Raw genomic sequence first — 17,880 nt, 5'->3', positions numbered from 1 at the left:
AAACTGGATGGTTGGAAGTGTACAAGGACTGCCCTGGTATGAGTCCCACTCTGATTTTCCTCCCTGTGAGGAAGCGCCTTGCCTCCAAATGACTGAGACTGATTCAGTGATGAGAAATATGGGTATGAATCTGTATGCTACCACTCTGACACATCATGTTGGAGAGTACCAACATGCTAATGGTGGACTTTTAATTCTCCGGCAAATTTAAGTCCTCTGACCTTCTGATGGCAAAGTCTAGGAAGTTCAAGATTATACTTTTGTTGAATTTTAATGCCAATAATTCATAGAACAAACTTCTGAAATACGGCAGCTTGTATATTAAACCTGAAGTGGCTTTGATTTATCTGTGTGCAATTTCTAAAGAACTGACTGACTTAATTAAATTGTGTTGCATTTTGTCTTTTCCACATAGACAAATGGTTTTTGTACGATTTCCTTCACTTTCTGGATTGCTTAACAATCCTTTATTACTCCCTGGGTTGAATGTGGTACCTACTATCTCAGATGATGACGGAGAGCAAAGGAATTATTTTTCATTTCCTTCTGCCTCTACCAGACAACATAGTTCACCTGGTAAGTCTTTGCGATTGTTTTTAAAGGCAGTTACATGCTTCTCATCATAGTTTAGTGTCAATATGTTTTACTTTCGCTGAATAATCAGCATATTTTCTGTGAAATTTATTTTAAGTATTCTCTTTTCCCTTTACTACTCAAAATGATTAAGCTCTCGTAACTTTATTTGTGTTGATAAATTGATTAATAGAGATTGACTGACTAGTCTTGATCGAACCTGACGCTACTTGCTTGGAATAGTATAAAACCAGCAACACTTGCAGTATTATAAGCACGTAGCATCACCTCCGATCAAGACAGTTTCCTTCCCACTAGGCAGTCAATCTTTATTAATCAGTTCAGGTAGATCACAGGCCTCTGGTCTTCTGGTTGATTGCTTCTGACACCTGACTTAAGTATTCAATAAAAAGGCTAATCTCTAAATTAGAGCTCACATGCATTAACAGCCCCCAAAAAATAGATACTTCGGGCCCAAGTTTCCACACGCTTAAAAAAACGGGCGCCCCTCCGAGCTGGGCGCCCGTTTTTCGCGCCACAAAGTGCGCCTAAAAAAATCCTCCGTATTCTCCACCTCCCTGCAGGTCCTCTGGCCCTTGGCGCGGCGCTGTAGGGGGGCGGAGCCAGGTCCCTGCGCTGAAAACAGTGCCAGGACCTCTGCACATGCGCGCTACAGTGGGCACGCAAGTGCAGTAGCTCCAGGCGCCCGAAACTGTGTGGGAGGGGCCCGAAGCACGCAGCCCCTAGCCCTGGCCGAATGGCCTCACTGGGGCTGCGTGAATAAGGCTCCTACCACGGCCAGCTCCTGCTTCCTGCCGACTCCCGCTCCTGCTTCCCCACCCCCTGGACCCGACCTGACCCGTCTGCGCTGCTGCTCCTGCTTTCCCCCCCGGACCGGACCCGACTCGCCCCGCCTGTTGCTGCCGCTCCTGCTTCGCCCCCCGGACCCAACCCGACCCGCCTGTCGCTGCCGCTCCTGCTTCCCCCCCCCCCCGACCGGACCCGACTCGACCCGCCTGTCGCTGCCGCTCCTGCTTCCCCCCCCCCCCGACCGGACCCGACTCGACCCGCCTGTCGCTGCCGCTCCTGCTTCCCCCCCCCCCGACCGGACCCGACTCGACCCGCCTGTCGCTGCCGCTCCTGCTTCCCCCCCCCCCGACCGGACCCGACTCGACCCGCCTGTCGCTGCCGCTCCCGCTCCCACCCGACTCGACCCGACTCTACTCCCGCCCCCGGACTGGATCCGACCTGACCCCCCCCCCTCCCCGACCTCCCCCCCCCTCCCCGACCTGACCTCCCTCCCCAACCTGACCGACCGACCTCTCTCCCTCCCTCCCTCCCTCTCTCTCTCTCTCTCTCTCTCTCTCTCTCTCTCTCTCTCTTCCCCCCCCCCCCCCTTCTCCCCCGACCCGAACCGAACCTCTCTCCCCGACCCGACCCAACGCCACCTACCTCTGGTGCTGGGGACGGGCCCTGCCCGAAATCTCGGGCCCGGCCCGTTCAGCCTTCGGTCCCGACGGCAAACCGCTTCCTAAAGGCCTGCCTGAAGAACTTTCACACAGGTAGGAACATGGTTTATTTAATCTTTTCTTTGCTTATAAATTTTTATTCAGGTTGGATTTATTTGTATAAGTATAACTAAGGATTTATTGTAGAATTTAATGACTTCCCTTCCCCCCCCCCCCCCCCTCGTTCTGGACGCCTAATTTGTAACCTGCGCCTGATTTTTTAATGTGTAGAACAGGTTTTTTCAGTTCTACAAAAATCTTCACTTGCTCCATTCTAAGTTAGTTTGGAGTACATTTTCACTGTGGAAACTTTGAAATCAGGCGTCAGTGGCCGGACACGCCCCCTTTTGAAGAAAAAATTCTGTTTCAAAGTGGAACTATTCTACCTGACTAGAACTGCAGAAAAAAAAATATGGAGAATTGCGATTTCTAAGATAGTCCGTTCTCCACCAGTTGCTCCTAAAAATCAGGCGCAAATCATGTGGAAACTTGGGCCCTTAGAATTGTTTGCCAAAACTGTTAATCTATAGATCGATTTGTCGATTGACTTATTTCCCCAACATGGACAAAATAATTATTTTCAGAAGGCTTTAAGAGAGCTCCATTTTAAATTCACTATGTTACTATTATCTAAAATATATGGAAAGATATCGACGATTTATTGTTTGAGACTAGTAGGGACTCTACTTCTGTCACAACTACATTTTGAAAATAAAATACCAAAATCTTTTGAGCAAGTTATATTTGTGGAAGGAAGTTTCAAATTTAAAATTTTGTGAGGACCTTTGACTTCTTCAATTAAAGATGATAAACCAGTATTAGTGTTTAAAATCTAATGTCATAATTTCTTCTTCATTTTCAATAGATTGTAGAAGTGATCCTCCTGAGCATCCACCTCCTGTTGCTGTTCCCTTGCTAGAAATGGGGTTTTCTTTGAGACACATTTGCAAAGCAGTTGATGCTGCAGGTACAGAAAATCAGTTTGAGATGGTGGTGTAGCTAATGATTTCAGATGTATGTATTGGTGGAAAAATAGGCTCTTTAGGGCAATATGTATATACTGCTCTTGCATATGCGATGATTCCTTGCACATAGGTTGAACGTATAATTTTAGTGTATGAACATTTTTTCAGTTGCCCACAAATTCTCAATATTCACTTCCAATGCTACAACACTGTGCCCAGGAGTGCTGAACTTAAAACTTATCTCATAGTTTTCTCTATTTTAAATTGAAAAATGGGCCCAGATCACAGATGCATATTATATACAGGGTGTAATAGTACCTAACAGTTGTTGCCAGATGTTTCTAAAGTTCAGTATGTTTGTTATTCAAGGATCTTAAGTCACTTGTTCACTACAAGAACAACTTTCACTGATACATTTCAGCTCATCCAGAATGTAGGACAATGTGCCAAGGAAAAATGAATTAGGAGGGGGCAACCAAAAGCTTGCTCAAAGAGGTTGATTTTAAGAAGGAGAGGTAGCATGGGAGGCTTAGAAAGGGAATTCCAGAATATGGGGCCAAGGTGGCTAAAAGCACAGCTACCAATGGTGGGGCGAATGGAAGCATGGATGCACAAAAAGGCTACAGTCAAGGGAACATGGAGCTCGGAGCGCATCATATGGCTGGAAGAGGTTACAGAAATTCAGAGGGATGAGGTTATGGAGGGAATTAAACATAAGGATGAATGCTTTAAGTTTGAGGTGTTGGAGCTAGTGAGACAATGTAGGTCAGTAAGGATAGGGATGATGGGCGAGCAGGACTTGTTGCAGGACAGGATATGGGTAGTACAGTTTTGGATGAACTGGAATTGACAGACTAGAGGATAGGAAACAACCAGGAAACCATTGGAGTAATCAATTTTGAAATTAAGAGATGCATTAATGAGAGTTTCAGTGGCAAATGAGCTGAGATAGGAGTCGGGCTGGGCAGTACTATGGAGGTGCAAGTAGTGGACTTTATGTTGGAAAGGATATGGGGTCAGAAATCTGGGGCTGCGCCCAAAGTATGCTGAACTTGGACGCCCTGTGAAGAAGCCTCGCTTCCACTGAGGGATTGCCCTTACCGCCCCTCAAAGGAAACGGAATGCAATCTTGCACGCTCCACTTCCTTTGGGGGCGGTAACCACGGCGCTGAAGGAAGCCGCATAGCGCTAATGCGCTTCAACGCCTCTCCCCTTCGATTAAAGGAGAGGACCGCTGTGCACTCTGCAAGGCCTCTGATGGACTCCGCAAGGCCACCAGGGCAGTGTGCGACCGGGCCAGGCTGCACGATGGTGGCCCAGACCATGCAATGGCCACCGTCGTTAAACCAACCCGAGAGTCAGCCAACAAAACAAAATTGGCGGCCTGGGGCGCTGCTGCCCTCTCCTTTAACGAGCACCTTGAGAACGAATGTCTGGTCGTCAAGCTGGTGCTGACATTCCGCTTGCGGCCCGGGGGCAATTTCCCCTGCTGGGCGTTAAGAGGTCGGCGCTGAAGGAGGATGGTTTAATTGACCATGTAAAACCTTGCAGACAGATTAAGGAGGGCTAATGTACTATGGTCACAATCACAAGATAATGTTGTTCATAACTTTTTAGGGCTGTTTCAATGCTGTAGGAAGGTGAAAGCCTGATTGTAGGAATTCAAACAGTGAGTTATGCTCGAGATGGGCACAAAGGCAACGACATATTCAAGGAACTTGGAGAGAGAAAAGGGAGGTTGGAGATGGGTTGGTAGTTAGTAAGGATAGAAGGATCAAGGGTAGCTTTTTTGGAGAAGGATGATAATTTTGAAAGGGAGGGCAAGACATGGCTAGAGCAGAGGGAACCATTTTCAATGTCAACTAGCATAGGGGCCATAAAGATAAGTTGGGTTGTCTGGGGTTTTGTGGGAATGAGGTCAAGATCATAGAAGTGCAAGTGTTCTGGACATGTTAAAGTTGTAGAGGACATGGGGAAGGAAGATGGAGGTGAAACTGCAAAGATAAGAGTTCTTGGCTAGGGATTGGAGGGAACATTTTGGCAGGGTGGGGAAAGGGGGAAGCAACAGAGGCAGCTGAATAAATGGACTCTATCTTGATGACAAAGAAATTTGTGATCTCTTTGCACTTGTTTGAGCTATGGAGAGAGGCGTTACAGAGGTGGTTGGTAGTAGAGAAAAGGAACCTGGGGTTACATTCAGCATGATGAATGTGCATTTTCTCACTTCAATTATTGTTTTAGAGGAAATGCTGTATCAAGAATTGGATATATCAAGCTCTTTTAGAACATTGGCTATATTTGTATCTTCTGTAGAGGTTTTGGAAGAAAAAACACTTGCAAGTACTTGCATGTTGTTAAAAATTCTTGAGTGCTTCACACAATATATTGCTTATTTTTGAGTCCGGTGTCGATTGTAGCTGGCAAACACAGCAGTCATTCTGTGCCAGCAATATTCCACAAACAATAATAAGAGAAATGACCCGTAAATCTGTTCTTTGGATACCAGTTGAGAAAGGAATGTTGGCCAAAATACCAGGAGAGTTCCTGGTTATTATTTGAATAATTTATGGAATATTTAACGTCCACCTGAATCACAGGAGCAGGTATAATGTGCATTGGTTTAGCTCTTCACCTCTAACAATGCAGTACTTCCTCAGTACTGCACTGGAGTGTCAAACTAGATTACGAACTCAAGTTCTGGAATGGAACTGAATTCCACAATCTTTTGACTCTAAGGCAAGAGTGCTACCAAATGAACAAAGCGACTCATTTGTTCGTGTTTGACAGACTGATATTTTATTGCACATAACAGTTTGGTGATTATACTATTCTACATTGATTTTTTAAAAATAATTTGGCCCCAATACTAGCCCTGAAGTCATGGCCGGCGGGGGGGAAGGTAGGAGTGGGTAGTGTTTTGTGGTCGGCAAACCCAGAAGAATGCGTTTCCCTCTGGTTCTGCTAAATTTAATGGCATGTTTACCATGTTACCTCAGCCAGTCAAATTGAGAGGCTGGCTGGCTGTTGGGTGGGAAGGCCTGTGGCACCAGGCCGCAGCTGGAGCAAGGAAGAGATCTTGCGTTGGGGCCCATGGATTGATCGGGGGGGAATCGGAGACATTAGGGAGGTGGTGGGGGAGGGGGAATCGGAAGGGTCAGATCAGTGGGGAATTCTGGCTAGGGGAAAAGGCACTTACCTGCTGGATCCAGCAGTACTCGCTGCTGGGGGAAATTTATAAAAGAGAAAAAATCTGAGACGCGCAGCCTCATTATATTATTTAAGTGACCAACCTGCCTCCTGGGAGCGGATTGGAAGTTCAATGCGTCCCACCTACTTTAAACACAGAAACGGCGAGTTGGGGTCGGATTTTTTAACATTTTTACAGCCTATCAGATCCAAACCTACCAGTTAATAGGGATAAAAAATTTCACCATTGTATTTCTCACTATCTCCTAAACCATGATCAATTTGTGCTAACTGAGCTTTAAGATGGATTAAAATGCAAGGATTTTACTGTACTACTAAGTCTTCTGTAACATTGTGGAGAGTCAAGACCAACTGCATTATTCAGCTCAACTAGGGTTAGAGAGTGAGGGGGAGATAATTATACAAGGAGGTTGGAGGGAAAGGGAGTGGGGAAGATGCAGGGATAGAAAATGGGGAGAGAGGGTGGGAGGAGTAAAGGCTAAGGGCTAGACTTTCGCCTTCATTGTCAGTGATTTTTTTGGCGGTACAGCTGTTTTTCTGCCCGGCGAAAGTTTTCACTTAAGTTTTTTGATGTTATCGCCCACATCTGAACATGCCCGCTGGGACGAAACTGCCCATGTGCAATGCCGAGAACAACTGCCAGGGCATAAGTTTGGGCTCAATCGCCGACATCCAGATCGCTGAGAGAACCGCCCTGTAAAAGCTGCTTAAACAGGGCGGTAGGTGAGTACCCTGCAAAGAAAGGTAAGTTAAAGGTTTTTTATTTATTTATTTTTAATTTTAAATCGGCGATTAGGTATAAAAGTGCCTTGCGAATGCTTTGTATGTGTTTGTTTTTTTTAATTGAAATTTAAAAAAAAATGTTTCCCCCCCTCCCTAGGTCCAACCGCAGCCTCGGACTAAATTTTAGTACTTACCGTCCATTCCGGTAACGGCTGCCCATGTTACTAACTTTCCACTTAACCGCCGAGAAAATCGTCAACAAAGAGTATGCAACACCCATTTTCTCGCCACGCGATTAATTTTAATTACTTTAAACATAAAAATGGAAATTCTTGCCAGCGTTACTCACCAAACATTAGCGGTTCTTCTCAGCGGGCAATCGGGCGTTGAATGGCTTTAGGGAAAGTCTAGCCCCAAGAAACTACTGGGGACCACTAGCAATCTTGATGGGGGATATTCCGGTATTTGTATTTCTTCTCTGCTGGGAGGGATAAGAAAGAGAGGAAGCGGTGTAAGTTGTGTTCCATTAGGTGCAGTTCTTGGCTATTTTCAACTAGATTGGGGGAATATGTTCTTTGATGTTGCTTTCCATCTTTCAGGATATATCTTTTTCTCAGGTGGAGGAGAATGTTGCCTTCCATCTGTGTGGGGGCAGTTTTTCTGCTCAACAGCAAGGGAGGGTTGGCCTTCCACTTGTCTGGAATCATTATTACCTAGTGGGAGGAGGACGTGAATGTATTGGTGTTCAATTTCTCTGGTCCACTTATCATTGGGAGGTAGGGGCAGGCCAGATGTTTCAGGACCAACCTTACTGGAAGGGCATTGTATCGCGTAGGAGAGTAGCAACATACCAGGCTGTCCTGTTAAAGGACCAGTGGGGTAGAAGACTAAGGAGGGGGTGAAAATTAGTGGCCAAGCAGTAGTCATAAGATCACAGACTTCCAGTGCGGCAGCAAAGGAAGGAAGAACTGATATATGGGCTAAGGTCTGTGCAAACAAAATACAAATTAAGTTTCTCTGACCCCCCTCATTCTTAACCTCTCAATTTTTTTAAAAGAAGGTAGGATGGCTCATCAATGGTCTATCCTCAGGTAGCTGATTTCTGCCATGGCAGCAATAGGAATGTTACAGTTACAGGTTAATGACATTTCAAATGTGTACATCATTTGTCAGACTTAATTTCCATGTTTATCAAGTACCTTTTTAATATGTGTGCGTGGATATAAGTGAATGTTGCTGATTCCCTGTGTGTAGGTGTTTCTGGGGATGCAGATCCACAATCAATTGAACAACTAGCCAGCTGGATGCTAGAACATCCACTAGCAGAGGAACAGGAAGTAATTGTCTACTCCTCAGCAACAATGGACAGTGATTTGGAGGCACCTGTGGAGTCTGAAGTTATAGTGCACAATCAGTCAACAACGCTGATGTCTCCTGAAGGCATTGACAGGGAAGATGCCATTGAAGGGTAAGCAGCAAGTCTGAAAAACTTAGTGTTTGGGAGTTTCTTAAAAACCCCATCACTAATATCAGCTAAGTTCTGTTTGAGAATCAGTCACAAAATAAATCCTCCGCCTACCCATATTTTTTAAGAAAGGTAAATTTTTCAGTTGTTTGGAATTAACGGGCCCAAGTTTCGAGCCGCGCCTAGAACGGCGCAGTCCCGACCTGGACGCCCGTTTTTCGCGCCACAAAGTGCGCCGAAAAAACCCTCCAGATTCTCCAGCTCCCTGCAGGTCCTCTGGCCCGCAGCGCAGCACGAGCTGTAGGGGGCGGAGCCAGGTCCTGCGCTGAAAACAGTGCCGGGACCTCTGCACATGCGCGCTACAGTGGGCACGCAAGTGCAGTAGCTCCAGGCGCCCGAAACTGTGTGGGAGGGGCCGAAGCACGCAGCCCCTAGCCCTGGCCCAATGGCCTCACTGGGGCTGTGTGAATAAGGCTCCTCCCACGGCCAGCTCCTGCTTCCTCCCGACCCGACTCGACTCCCGCTTCCCGCCCTCCGGAACCGACCAGACTCCCGCTTTCCCTCCCCCCCCCCCCCCCCCCCCCCCCGGACTGGATCCGACTTGACCTTCCTCTACCTCCCTCCCCCCGACCAGAACCGAACCGACCTCCCTCCCACCACCCCCCCGACCCGCACTCCCCCCGACCCGACCCAACGCCACCTACCTGTAAATCTGGTGCTGGGGACGGGCCCTGCCCGAAGTCTCGGGCCCGGCCCGTTCAGCCTCCCTCCCCCTTCTCCTTCCCCCCCCCCATCTTCTTCCCCCCCCCCATCTTCTTCCCCCCCCCATCTTCTTCCCCCCCCATCTTCTTCCCCCCCCCATCTTCTTCCCCCCCCCCCATCTTCTTCCCCCCCCCCCCATCTTCTTCCCCCCCCATCTTCTTCCCCCCCCCATCTTCTTCCCCCCCCCATCTTCTTCCCCCCCCATCTTCTTCCCCCCCCATCTTCTTCCCCCCCCATCTTCTTCCCCCCCCCATCTTCTTCAACCCCCCCATCTTCTTCCCCCCATCTTCTTCCCCCCCATCTTCTTCCCCCTCCCCCCATCTTCTTCCCCCTCCCCCCATCTTCTTCCCCCTCCCCCATCTTCTTCCCCCCCCTCCCATCTTCTTCCCCCTCCCCCATCTTCTTCCCCCCCCTCCCATCTCCTTCCCCCCCATCTCCTTCCCCCCCATCTCCTTCCCCCCCATCTCCTTCCCCCCCATCTCCTTCCCCCCCATCTCCTTCCCCCCCCATCTCCTTCCCCCCCCATCTCCTTCCCCCCCCATCTCCTTCCCCCCCCCATCTCCTTCCCCCCCCCATCTCCTTCCCCCCCCATCTCCTTCCCCCCCCATCTCCTTCCCCCCCCATCTCCTTCCCTCCCCATCTCCTTCCCCCCCCATCTCCTTCCCCAATCTCCTTTCCCCCCATCTCCTTTCCCCCCTTTATCCCCTTCTCCCCCCTCTCCTCCCCCTTCCCTCCCTCTGCTCCCCCCCTCTGCTCCCCCCCCTCTCTCCCTCTACCCCCCTCCTCCCCCTCCCCTCGCTGTCAGAAACACAGAGACTGACAGACAAAGAATGAGAGACACACACAGACAGACAGAGAGATAGAGACACTGACAGAGACACACTGGGGGGGGGGGGGAGCATCCCAGCATGCTGTTGGAGGGCTCCCAGTGCTGTAGTCGGTAAGTAGAAAATGTTTTATTTATTGATTTTAAAAAAAAAATTCTTATTAATTTTTTTTGATTGATTTATTGATGTATTTATCATTTATTATTGATGATGGCTCTTTATTTGTAAAACTGAAGTGTTTAATGTTTGTAAACTTCCCTTTAAACCCCCCCCCCCCATTCCCTACGCCTGATTTGTAACCTACGCCTGATTTTCTAAAGTGTAGACAAGGTTTTTTCGAGCGTACAAAAATCTTCACATACTCCATTCTAAGTTAGTTTGGAGTAAGTTTTCACTGACGAAACTTTGAAAAATTCTGTTCCAAAGTGAAACTGTTCTAACTGACTAGAACTGGAGCAAACTAAATGACGAGAATTCCGATTTCTAAGATACTCCGTTCTACACCAGTTGCTCCTAAAAATCAGGAGCACATCATGTGGAAACTTGGGGCCAACAAGTTGATAACTGAGATAAAAGGCTTTAGTTGTGAGCAGAGACTAGCAAAATTGCACCTCAGTTAGAATAAAGAAGGATAAGAGAAGATCTGATAGGGGGTGTTCAGAATTCTGAGAGGTTTTGATCAGGTAAATCTATTTCTAATAGTCAGTGAACTAGAGGACATCACCAAAAGAAAAAGAAAGTGTTAAGTGAAGTCTTTTTAGAGGGTTGTTAGCTCATTGCATGCCCCATCAAAAACAGTGGTGGAAGCAGCACCCAAAATAACTTGTTAAAAAGATAAATGGATAAATATATGAAAAAGAAAAATTCTAAGGGGCAGGGAAGGAAGACTGAGTAAGATAGCTCTTTCAGAGTCAAGCACAGGATAGCCCCCTTCTGTACTATAATATGGTTCTCTGACATTCTCTGATTTTAAGATTTTCTGTTTTGGTTAGAATACATCAATCCTAATAAAATAAAGCATGCTTTAAACTTTTTATTTCAAATCCACTACAAAAGCTTTAATTCTGCTATGTGATGAGAAGGGCTGAGCTTGTACAGTGATGTCAGCTAGATTGTAAGGCAGCAAACCACACGACCCATAGAATCTGTTAGTGGTTCCTACATCATGTTCAGTTAGCTCCTGGAAAATAAAAATCATTCACTAAAGGTCTGAAATGAAATTAACTTTCCAAATAATTCACTTTCGGATTTCTTTAGGCAAAATAATTACTCTCTAGTGATTAACACGTGGATATATCAAAAATTGTATATAATGTATACAGCACTATTGTATTTAATCGAGGGGAATTATAGCAGGATGCTGATACCAATTTTGGTCAAATTTGCTGACAACATAAAAATAGGGAGAGCATTAGAGACAAATGAGATGGCATAAGATTTGCAAAAGTATTTAGATTGGCAGACACATGACAAATTATGTTTAATAAATGTAACATAATGGCATATGTCAACAAAGTGGCACATAACCAGAACACAAGAACACAGAAATAGGAGCAGAAATAGGCCATTTGACCCCTCGAGCCTGTTCCGCCATTCAATAAAATCATGGCTAATCTGATCATGGACTCAGTTCCACTTCCCTAACTGCTCCCCATAACCCTTTATTCCCTTATCGCTCAAAAATCTATCTCCACCTTAAATATATTCAATGACCCAGCCACCAAAGCTCTCCGGGGCAGAGAATTCCACAGATTTACAACCCTCTGAAAGAAGAAATTCCTCCTCATCTCAGTTTTAAATGGGCGGTCCCTTATTCTGAGACTATGTCCCCTAGTTTTAGTTTCCCCTATGAGTGGAAATATAGGGCTCAAGTTTCCACAGGATAAAAAACGGGCGCGCCCGTTTTTCGTACCTAAAACAGCGGCAGAAAAAAAACGCGCTATTCTCGAGCGCTTTGCAGCTCCTTGTCTGTTTGGCGCGGTGCCCGGGGGGGCGGAGCCTACACTCGCGCCGATTTTGTAAGTGGGAGGGGGTGGGTACTATTTAAATTAGTTTTTTTCCTGCCGGCAACGCTGCGCGTTGGAGCGTTCGCGCATGCTCAGTGTGAAAAAAAACATTGGCACGCGGCCATTTTTGAAGTTCTTTGTAGCTATTTAATTTTTGAACATTTTTTAATAAAACCACATTGCCATCAGCACATCAGCACTGAGGCTTCCCTTCTCACTGTCTCCTTCCCCTCCCTCCCCTCTGCGGCAACAAGCCGCTGTCTCCTTCCCCACCCTCCCCTGCGCGGCAACAAGCCGCTGTCTCCTTCCCCACCCTCCCCTGCGCGGAACAAGCCGCTGTCTCCTTCCCCTCCCTCCCCTCCGCGGCAACAAGCCGCTGTCTCCTTCCCCTCCCTCCCCTGCGCGGCAACAAGCCGCTGTCTCCTTCCCCTCCCTCCCCTGCGCGGCAACAAGCCGCTGTCTCCTTCCCCTCCCTCCCCTGCGCGGCAACAAGCCGCTGTCTCCTTCCCCTCCCTCCCCTGCGCGGCAACAAACGGCGGTTTCCTTCGACCGATGGCTGAAGCACTTTCACACAGGTAGGAAGATGGTTTATTTAATTTTTTCTTTGCTTATAAATGTTTATTCAGGTTGGATTTATTTGTATAAGTATAAATAAGGATTGATTGTAGAATTTAATGACTTCCCTTCCCCCCCCCCCCCCCCCCTCGTTCTGGACGCCTAATTTGTAACCTGCGCCTGATTTTTTAATGTGTAGAACAGGTTTTTTCAGTTCTACAAAAATCTTCACTTGCTCCATTCTAAGTTAGTTTGGAGTACGTTTTCACTGTGGAAACTTTGAAATCAGGTGTCAGTGGCCGGACACGACCCCTTTTGAAGAAAAAATTCTGTTCCAAAGTGGAACTATTCTACCTGACTAGAACTGCAGAAAAAAAAATGTGGAGAATTGCGATTTCTAAGATAGTCCGTTCTCCACCAGTTGCTCCTAAAAATCAGGCGCAAATCATGTGGAAACTTGGGCCCATACTCTCTGCATCCAGTTTGTCCAGCCCTCTCATTATCTTATATGTTTCGATATGATCACCTCTCATTCTTCTGAATTCCAATGAGTATAGACCAACCTAGTCAACCCCCTCATCTCCAGAGAAGGTTCACTAAGTTGATTCCGAACAGCGTCCAATTCAAGTATATCCTTTCTTAAATAGTGAGACCAAAACTGCATGCAGTACTCCAGGTGTGGCCTCACCAATACCCTGTACAGTTGTAGCAGGACTGCTCTACTTTGATACTATATCCCCCTTGCAATAAAGGCCAACATTCTATTTGCCCTCCTGATTACTTGTTGTACCTGCATACTCACCTTTTTGTATTTCATGCACAAGGACCCCAGGTCCCTCTGTACTGAAGCATTTTGCAATTTTTCTCCATTTAAATTATAATCTGCTTTTCTATTTTTTCTGCCAAAGTGGATAACCTCATATTTTCCTACATTATATCCCATCTGCCAAATGTTTGCCCACTCACTTAGCCTGTCTATATCCCTTTGCAGATTTTTTGTGTCCTCACAATTTGCTTTCCCACCCATTTTTGTATCATCAGCAAACTTGGTCCCTTCATCCAAGTCATTAACTATACAAAGTGTGGAATCGAGGGGCATTTAGAAAGATCTTGGAAGGAGCAGTAGGCAAGCCACTTTCAGTGTCCACATAATGGGCCCAAGTTTCCACAAGAAAAAAAACGGGCGCCCCTCCGAGCTGGGCGCCCGTTTTACGCACCTAAAACGGCGCCTAAAAAAATCCTCTATATTCTCCACCTACTTACAGGTCCTCTGGCCCTCGGCGCAGTCAGCACGAGCTGTGGGAGGGGCGGAGCCAGGTACCGGCGCTGAAAACAGTGCCGGGACCTCTGCACATGCGCGCTACAGTCGGCACGCAAGTGCAGTAGCTCCAGGCGCCGAACTGTGTGGGAGGGGCCCGAAGCACGCAGCCCCTAGCCCTGGCCCAATGGCCTCACGGGCAGCGTGAATAAGGCTCCTCCCACGGCCAGCTCCTGCTCGCCGCTCCCGACACTCGCCCCCCCAACCAGACCCGACCCGACACCCGCTCCCGACCCCCGACCAGACACCCGCTCCCCCCGACCCGAGACCCAACACCCGCTCCCCCCGCCCCGACCCGACACCCGCTCCCCCACCCCCCCCGCGCCGACCCGAGACCCGAGACCCGCTCCCCCCCCCCGCCCCAACCTGACACCCGCTCCCCGCCCCGACCCGAGACCCGACCCCCGCCCCGCCCCGAGACCCGCTCCCCCCCCGACTGACCCGACCCGCGCTCCTGTTCCCCGACCCGACGCCCCCCCTCTCTCTCCCTCCCCCTCTCCCTCCCCCCCTCTCTCCCTCCCCCCTCTCACTCTTTTCCTCCCCCCCTCTCTCTCTCTCCCTCCCCCCCTCTCTCTCTCTCCCTCCCCCCCTCTCTCTCTTCCCCCCCCCTCTCTCTCTCCCTCACCCCCCCTCTCTCCCTCTCCCCCTTCTCTTTCTCTGCCCCCTCTCTCTCTCTCCCTCTCCCCCCTCTCTCTCTCTCCCTCTCCCCCCTCTCTCTCTCTCCCTCTCCCCCCTCTCTCTCTCTCTCCCTCTCTCTCTCTCTCTCCCTCCCCTCTCTCTCTCTCTCCCTCCCCTCTCTCTCCCTCCCCTCTCTCTCTCTCCCTCCCCTCTCTCTCTCTCTCCCTCCCCTCTCTCTCCCTCCCTCCCCTTTCTCTCCCTCCCCCCCTCTCTCTCTCTCTCCCCCCCCCCTCTCTCTCTCTCTCTCTCTCTCTCTCCCTCCCTCCCTCTCTCTCTCTCTCTCTCCCTCCCGCTCAGCGGCACGCACGGCTGCAGAATTCTCCCTGGCTGAAGCACTTTCACACAGGTAGGAAGATGGTTTATTTAATCTTTTCTTGGCTTATAAATGTTTATTCAGGTTGGATTTATTTGTAGAAGTATAAATAAGGATTTATTGTCGAATTTAATGAGTTCCCTCCCCCCCACCTCGTTCTGGACGCCTAATTTGTAACCTGCGCCTGATTTTTTAATGTGTAGAACAGGTTTTTTCAGTTCTACAATAATCTTCACTGGCTCCATTCTACTTTAGTTTGGAGTACATTTTCACTGTGGAAACTTTCAAATCAGGCGTCAGTGGCTGGACACGCCCCCTTTTGAAGAAAAAATTCTGTTCTAAACAAGAACTGTTCTACCTGACTAGAACTGCGGAAAAAAAAATGTGGAGAATTGCGATTTCTAAAATAGTCCGTTCTCCACCAGTTGCTCCTAAAAATCAGGCGCGAATCATGTGGAAACTTGGGCCAATGAACCAAATAAAAAATGTTTTAAAACAAATAGAATATTAGAATATATAGTCAGAACTGTTAAACCTGTTTAAAAACATTATACTAAAGCTTTACAATGCTCTGACCAGATAACATTTTAACATTTTGAATACTGTGTTGGTCACTATGCCAAAGTAAAAGAGTTGCTTATGTTAGAAGTGTTACTTAAAAAACAGGACTGAACCCAAGTATAAAGGAGATGAGTTGTGAGGAAAGAATAAAGTAATTTAAGCTTTCTAGTCTGGATGCAAGAAGGTTTAAGAGAGCATCATCTAACTATTAAATGGTATAACACAAATAAATAGAACAAAGGAGTACAGAACATATATCAGGAAAAAATATTTACTTGGTGATATTTGGAATAATCTACAACGCAAGATGACAGAGGCAAAAGCAATAAGAGTTATTTAAAACATAATTATATGTTGGCCAAATCGCCCTTTCCTAATCTGATTTTTCTCATGCTCAATTAGTCGACAATACAAATCAGTGAATCTTGGATGCTGTTAAAATTACCAGTGCTATATTCAAATAATGCTTGGATATAATAAAACATGACTGTCTTAATAATAACCTGAAGATCTCATTGATATTTTATTTTGAACTTTTGTTCCCCCCCGACTACTGACGAGCAGAACTACTGATGGTTTGGATCAGATAGAAAGAGGAAACTTTATAGATGTGCATTTGACTAGAAATAGGCCTCCTCCAGCTCGAAGACATAGAGCAAGCCAAGGACAGCGATCTGCATTCAGAAGAGCTGGTAAGATACAGTTACGTGAGTCAATAGTATGAGTCATGATCCTGCTGTTGCTCATTGTCAAATTGTACATAGATTTTCATTGTCTAATAGTAAAAATGACAAAAGCACAACTATAAAACAAAAATTTGAACAAAATTTGATTGACTTTAATGGTTGAAGCATTAAATTTAGGGCCTTAATATTGCAACCTTGTTGGAACTTTTTAACCCTGGTATTCAGTGTTAAATCCAGGCCAGACTAATGGATTGAAGTTTTACTCTGGTGGAAGTAAGAAAACAAATTGCATTTATATAATGTTTTTATGTAGAAAAGTGTCCCAAGGTGCTTCTCAGAGATGTAATCAGACATAAATGGATGTTGATAAAAGAAGATATTGGGAGTGATCAAAAGCATGGTCAAACAGGTAGATTTTAAGGAGGGTTTTAAATGAGGAAAGGCAAAGGAGGAGATGCAGCAGGGTTTAAGAGAGGGAATTCCAAAAAATGAGACCTAGAAAACTGAAGGCATTGCCACCAGTGGTGGGCAAAGGGTGGGGATGCACAAGAGGGCCAGAGTCAGATAAATGGTGAATTTGGGGGGAGCGGGGGTGGGGGGGGGCGGCTTAGTGTTGTAGGACCAGACATTGATGGAGTGTGGAAAGACCACGAAGGGATTTAAACATGATAAGAATTTTAAATTTGAGGCATTTGGAGACTGGGAGCCCATGGTTGGTCAGCAATGGCAGGGTGATGGGTGTAGAACTTGGAGCAGATAGGATATGAGCAGCAGAGTTTTGCTTCAGTTGAAGTTTACGGAGGGAAGAGAATGGGAGGCTGGTCAAGAGAGCATTGGAACAATCAAGTCTGGCGATGACAAAAACATGGATGAGGGTTTCAGCGGCAGGTGCGGAAGCAGGCAATCTTACTGAGGCGAAGCAGTCTGCTTTAGCCTGAAACAAAGAGCAGTTCAGGGATGGAATCAGTGGTGAGGGTATGGAGTTTGTGGCGGAGACCAAAAATGATGGTTTTAGTTTTCCCAGTGTTAACTGAAGGTAATTGCGGCTCATCCAAGACTGGATAACAAACAAAGCAGTCTGACAACACAAAGGCAGTGGACGATTGAGAGTTGGTGGAGAAGTAGATTCCTAACTGAAGTGATATTGAGCACTTTCAAATAGGTCCTGAGTGAAGAGCAGAGATGCTCATAACTTAACATTAATTGGCAGGCCACAAAGATGGCTAGTTTTGTAACATTTTTGGTTCGACTAGTTTTGCAGTTGTGTGGTTGACATTGTGGCATGTAACCATGACACTTTACTGGTTGACATTGACACTGGGTATAAAAAGTGGAAAATTGTTCCATTCCCTGACATTTGCATTGTTCCCTATTATGAGCGCAAAATCTTACTCTGATTGAAATGACGGAGGAAAAAAAATGAAAGTTCTAGAAAGCTGAAACAAAGACAGAAGATGCTGGAAATATATGGCAGGTAAAAAGAAAAGATAGGTTTAGTTCTGATGAAGGGTTTGATCCAAAACACAATCTTTTCTCTTTGTAGATGCTGACTGACCTTGCTGTGTATTTTGTGACTAGGATTTTGAGAATCATTTAACCACTACATCAGTTATTTTTTTAACCAAAGGATAAGATAGCTTACAGTTTTGTCAATTTTTCAAATGCTACAGGTTGATAATTAAGGAATATCATAAATGATGTGCATAATTGCTTAATAATCCTGTAATAGCAGA

At 46.7% G+C, this 17,880-nt stretch overlaps 1 protein-coding gene across 1 annotated transcript in view; it reads left to right on the top strand.

Moving 5' to 3' along the window:
- LOC139228820 (probable E3 ubiquitin-protein ligase HERC1) overlaps positions 1–17,880 on the top strand; it is a 426,955-nt gene that overhangs the window by 186,574 nt on the left and 222,501 nt on the right. Inside the window, exons 33-36 of the mRNA XM_070860235.1 lie at positions 416–576; positions 2,947–3,048; positions 8,231–8,444; positions 16,026–16,153. Of these exons, the coding sequence (XP_070716336.1) occupies positions 416–576; positions 2,947–3,048; positions 8,231–8,444; positions 16,026–16,153 (605 nt within the window). The remainder of the gene's footprint in view (positions 1–415; positions 577–2,946; positions 3,049–8,230; positions 8,445–16,025; positions 16,154–17,880) is intronic.

Source organism: Pristiophorus japonicus, chromosome 2 (genome assembly GCF_044704955.1).
Source record: "Pristiophorus japonicus isolate sPriJap1 chromosome 2, sPriJap1.hap1, whole genome shotgun sequence".
Classification (NCBI taxonomy): Eukaryota; Metazoa; Chordata; class Chondrichthyes; family Pristiophoridae; genus Pristiophorus; species Pristiophorus japonicus.
Note: the sequence above shows the minus strand (reverse complement) of the source record. Positions and strands in the feature narration are given on the sequence as shown.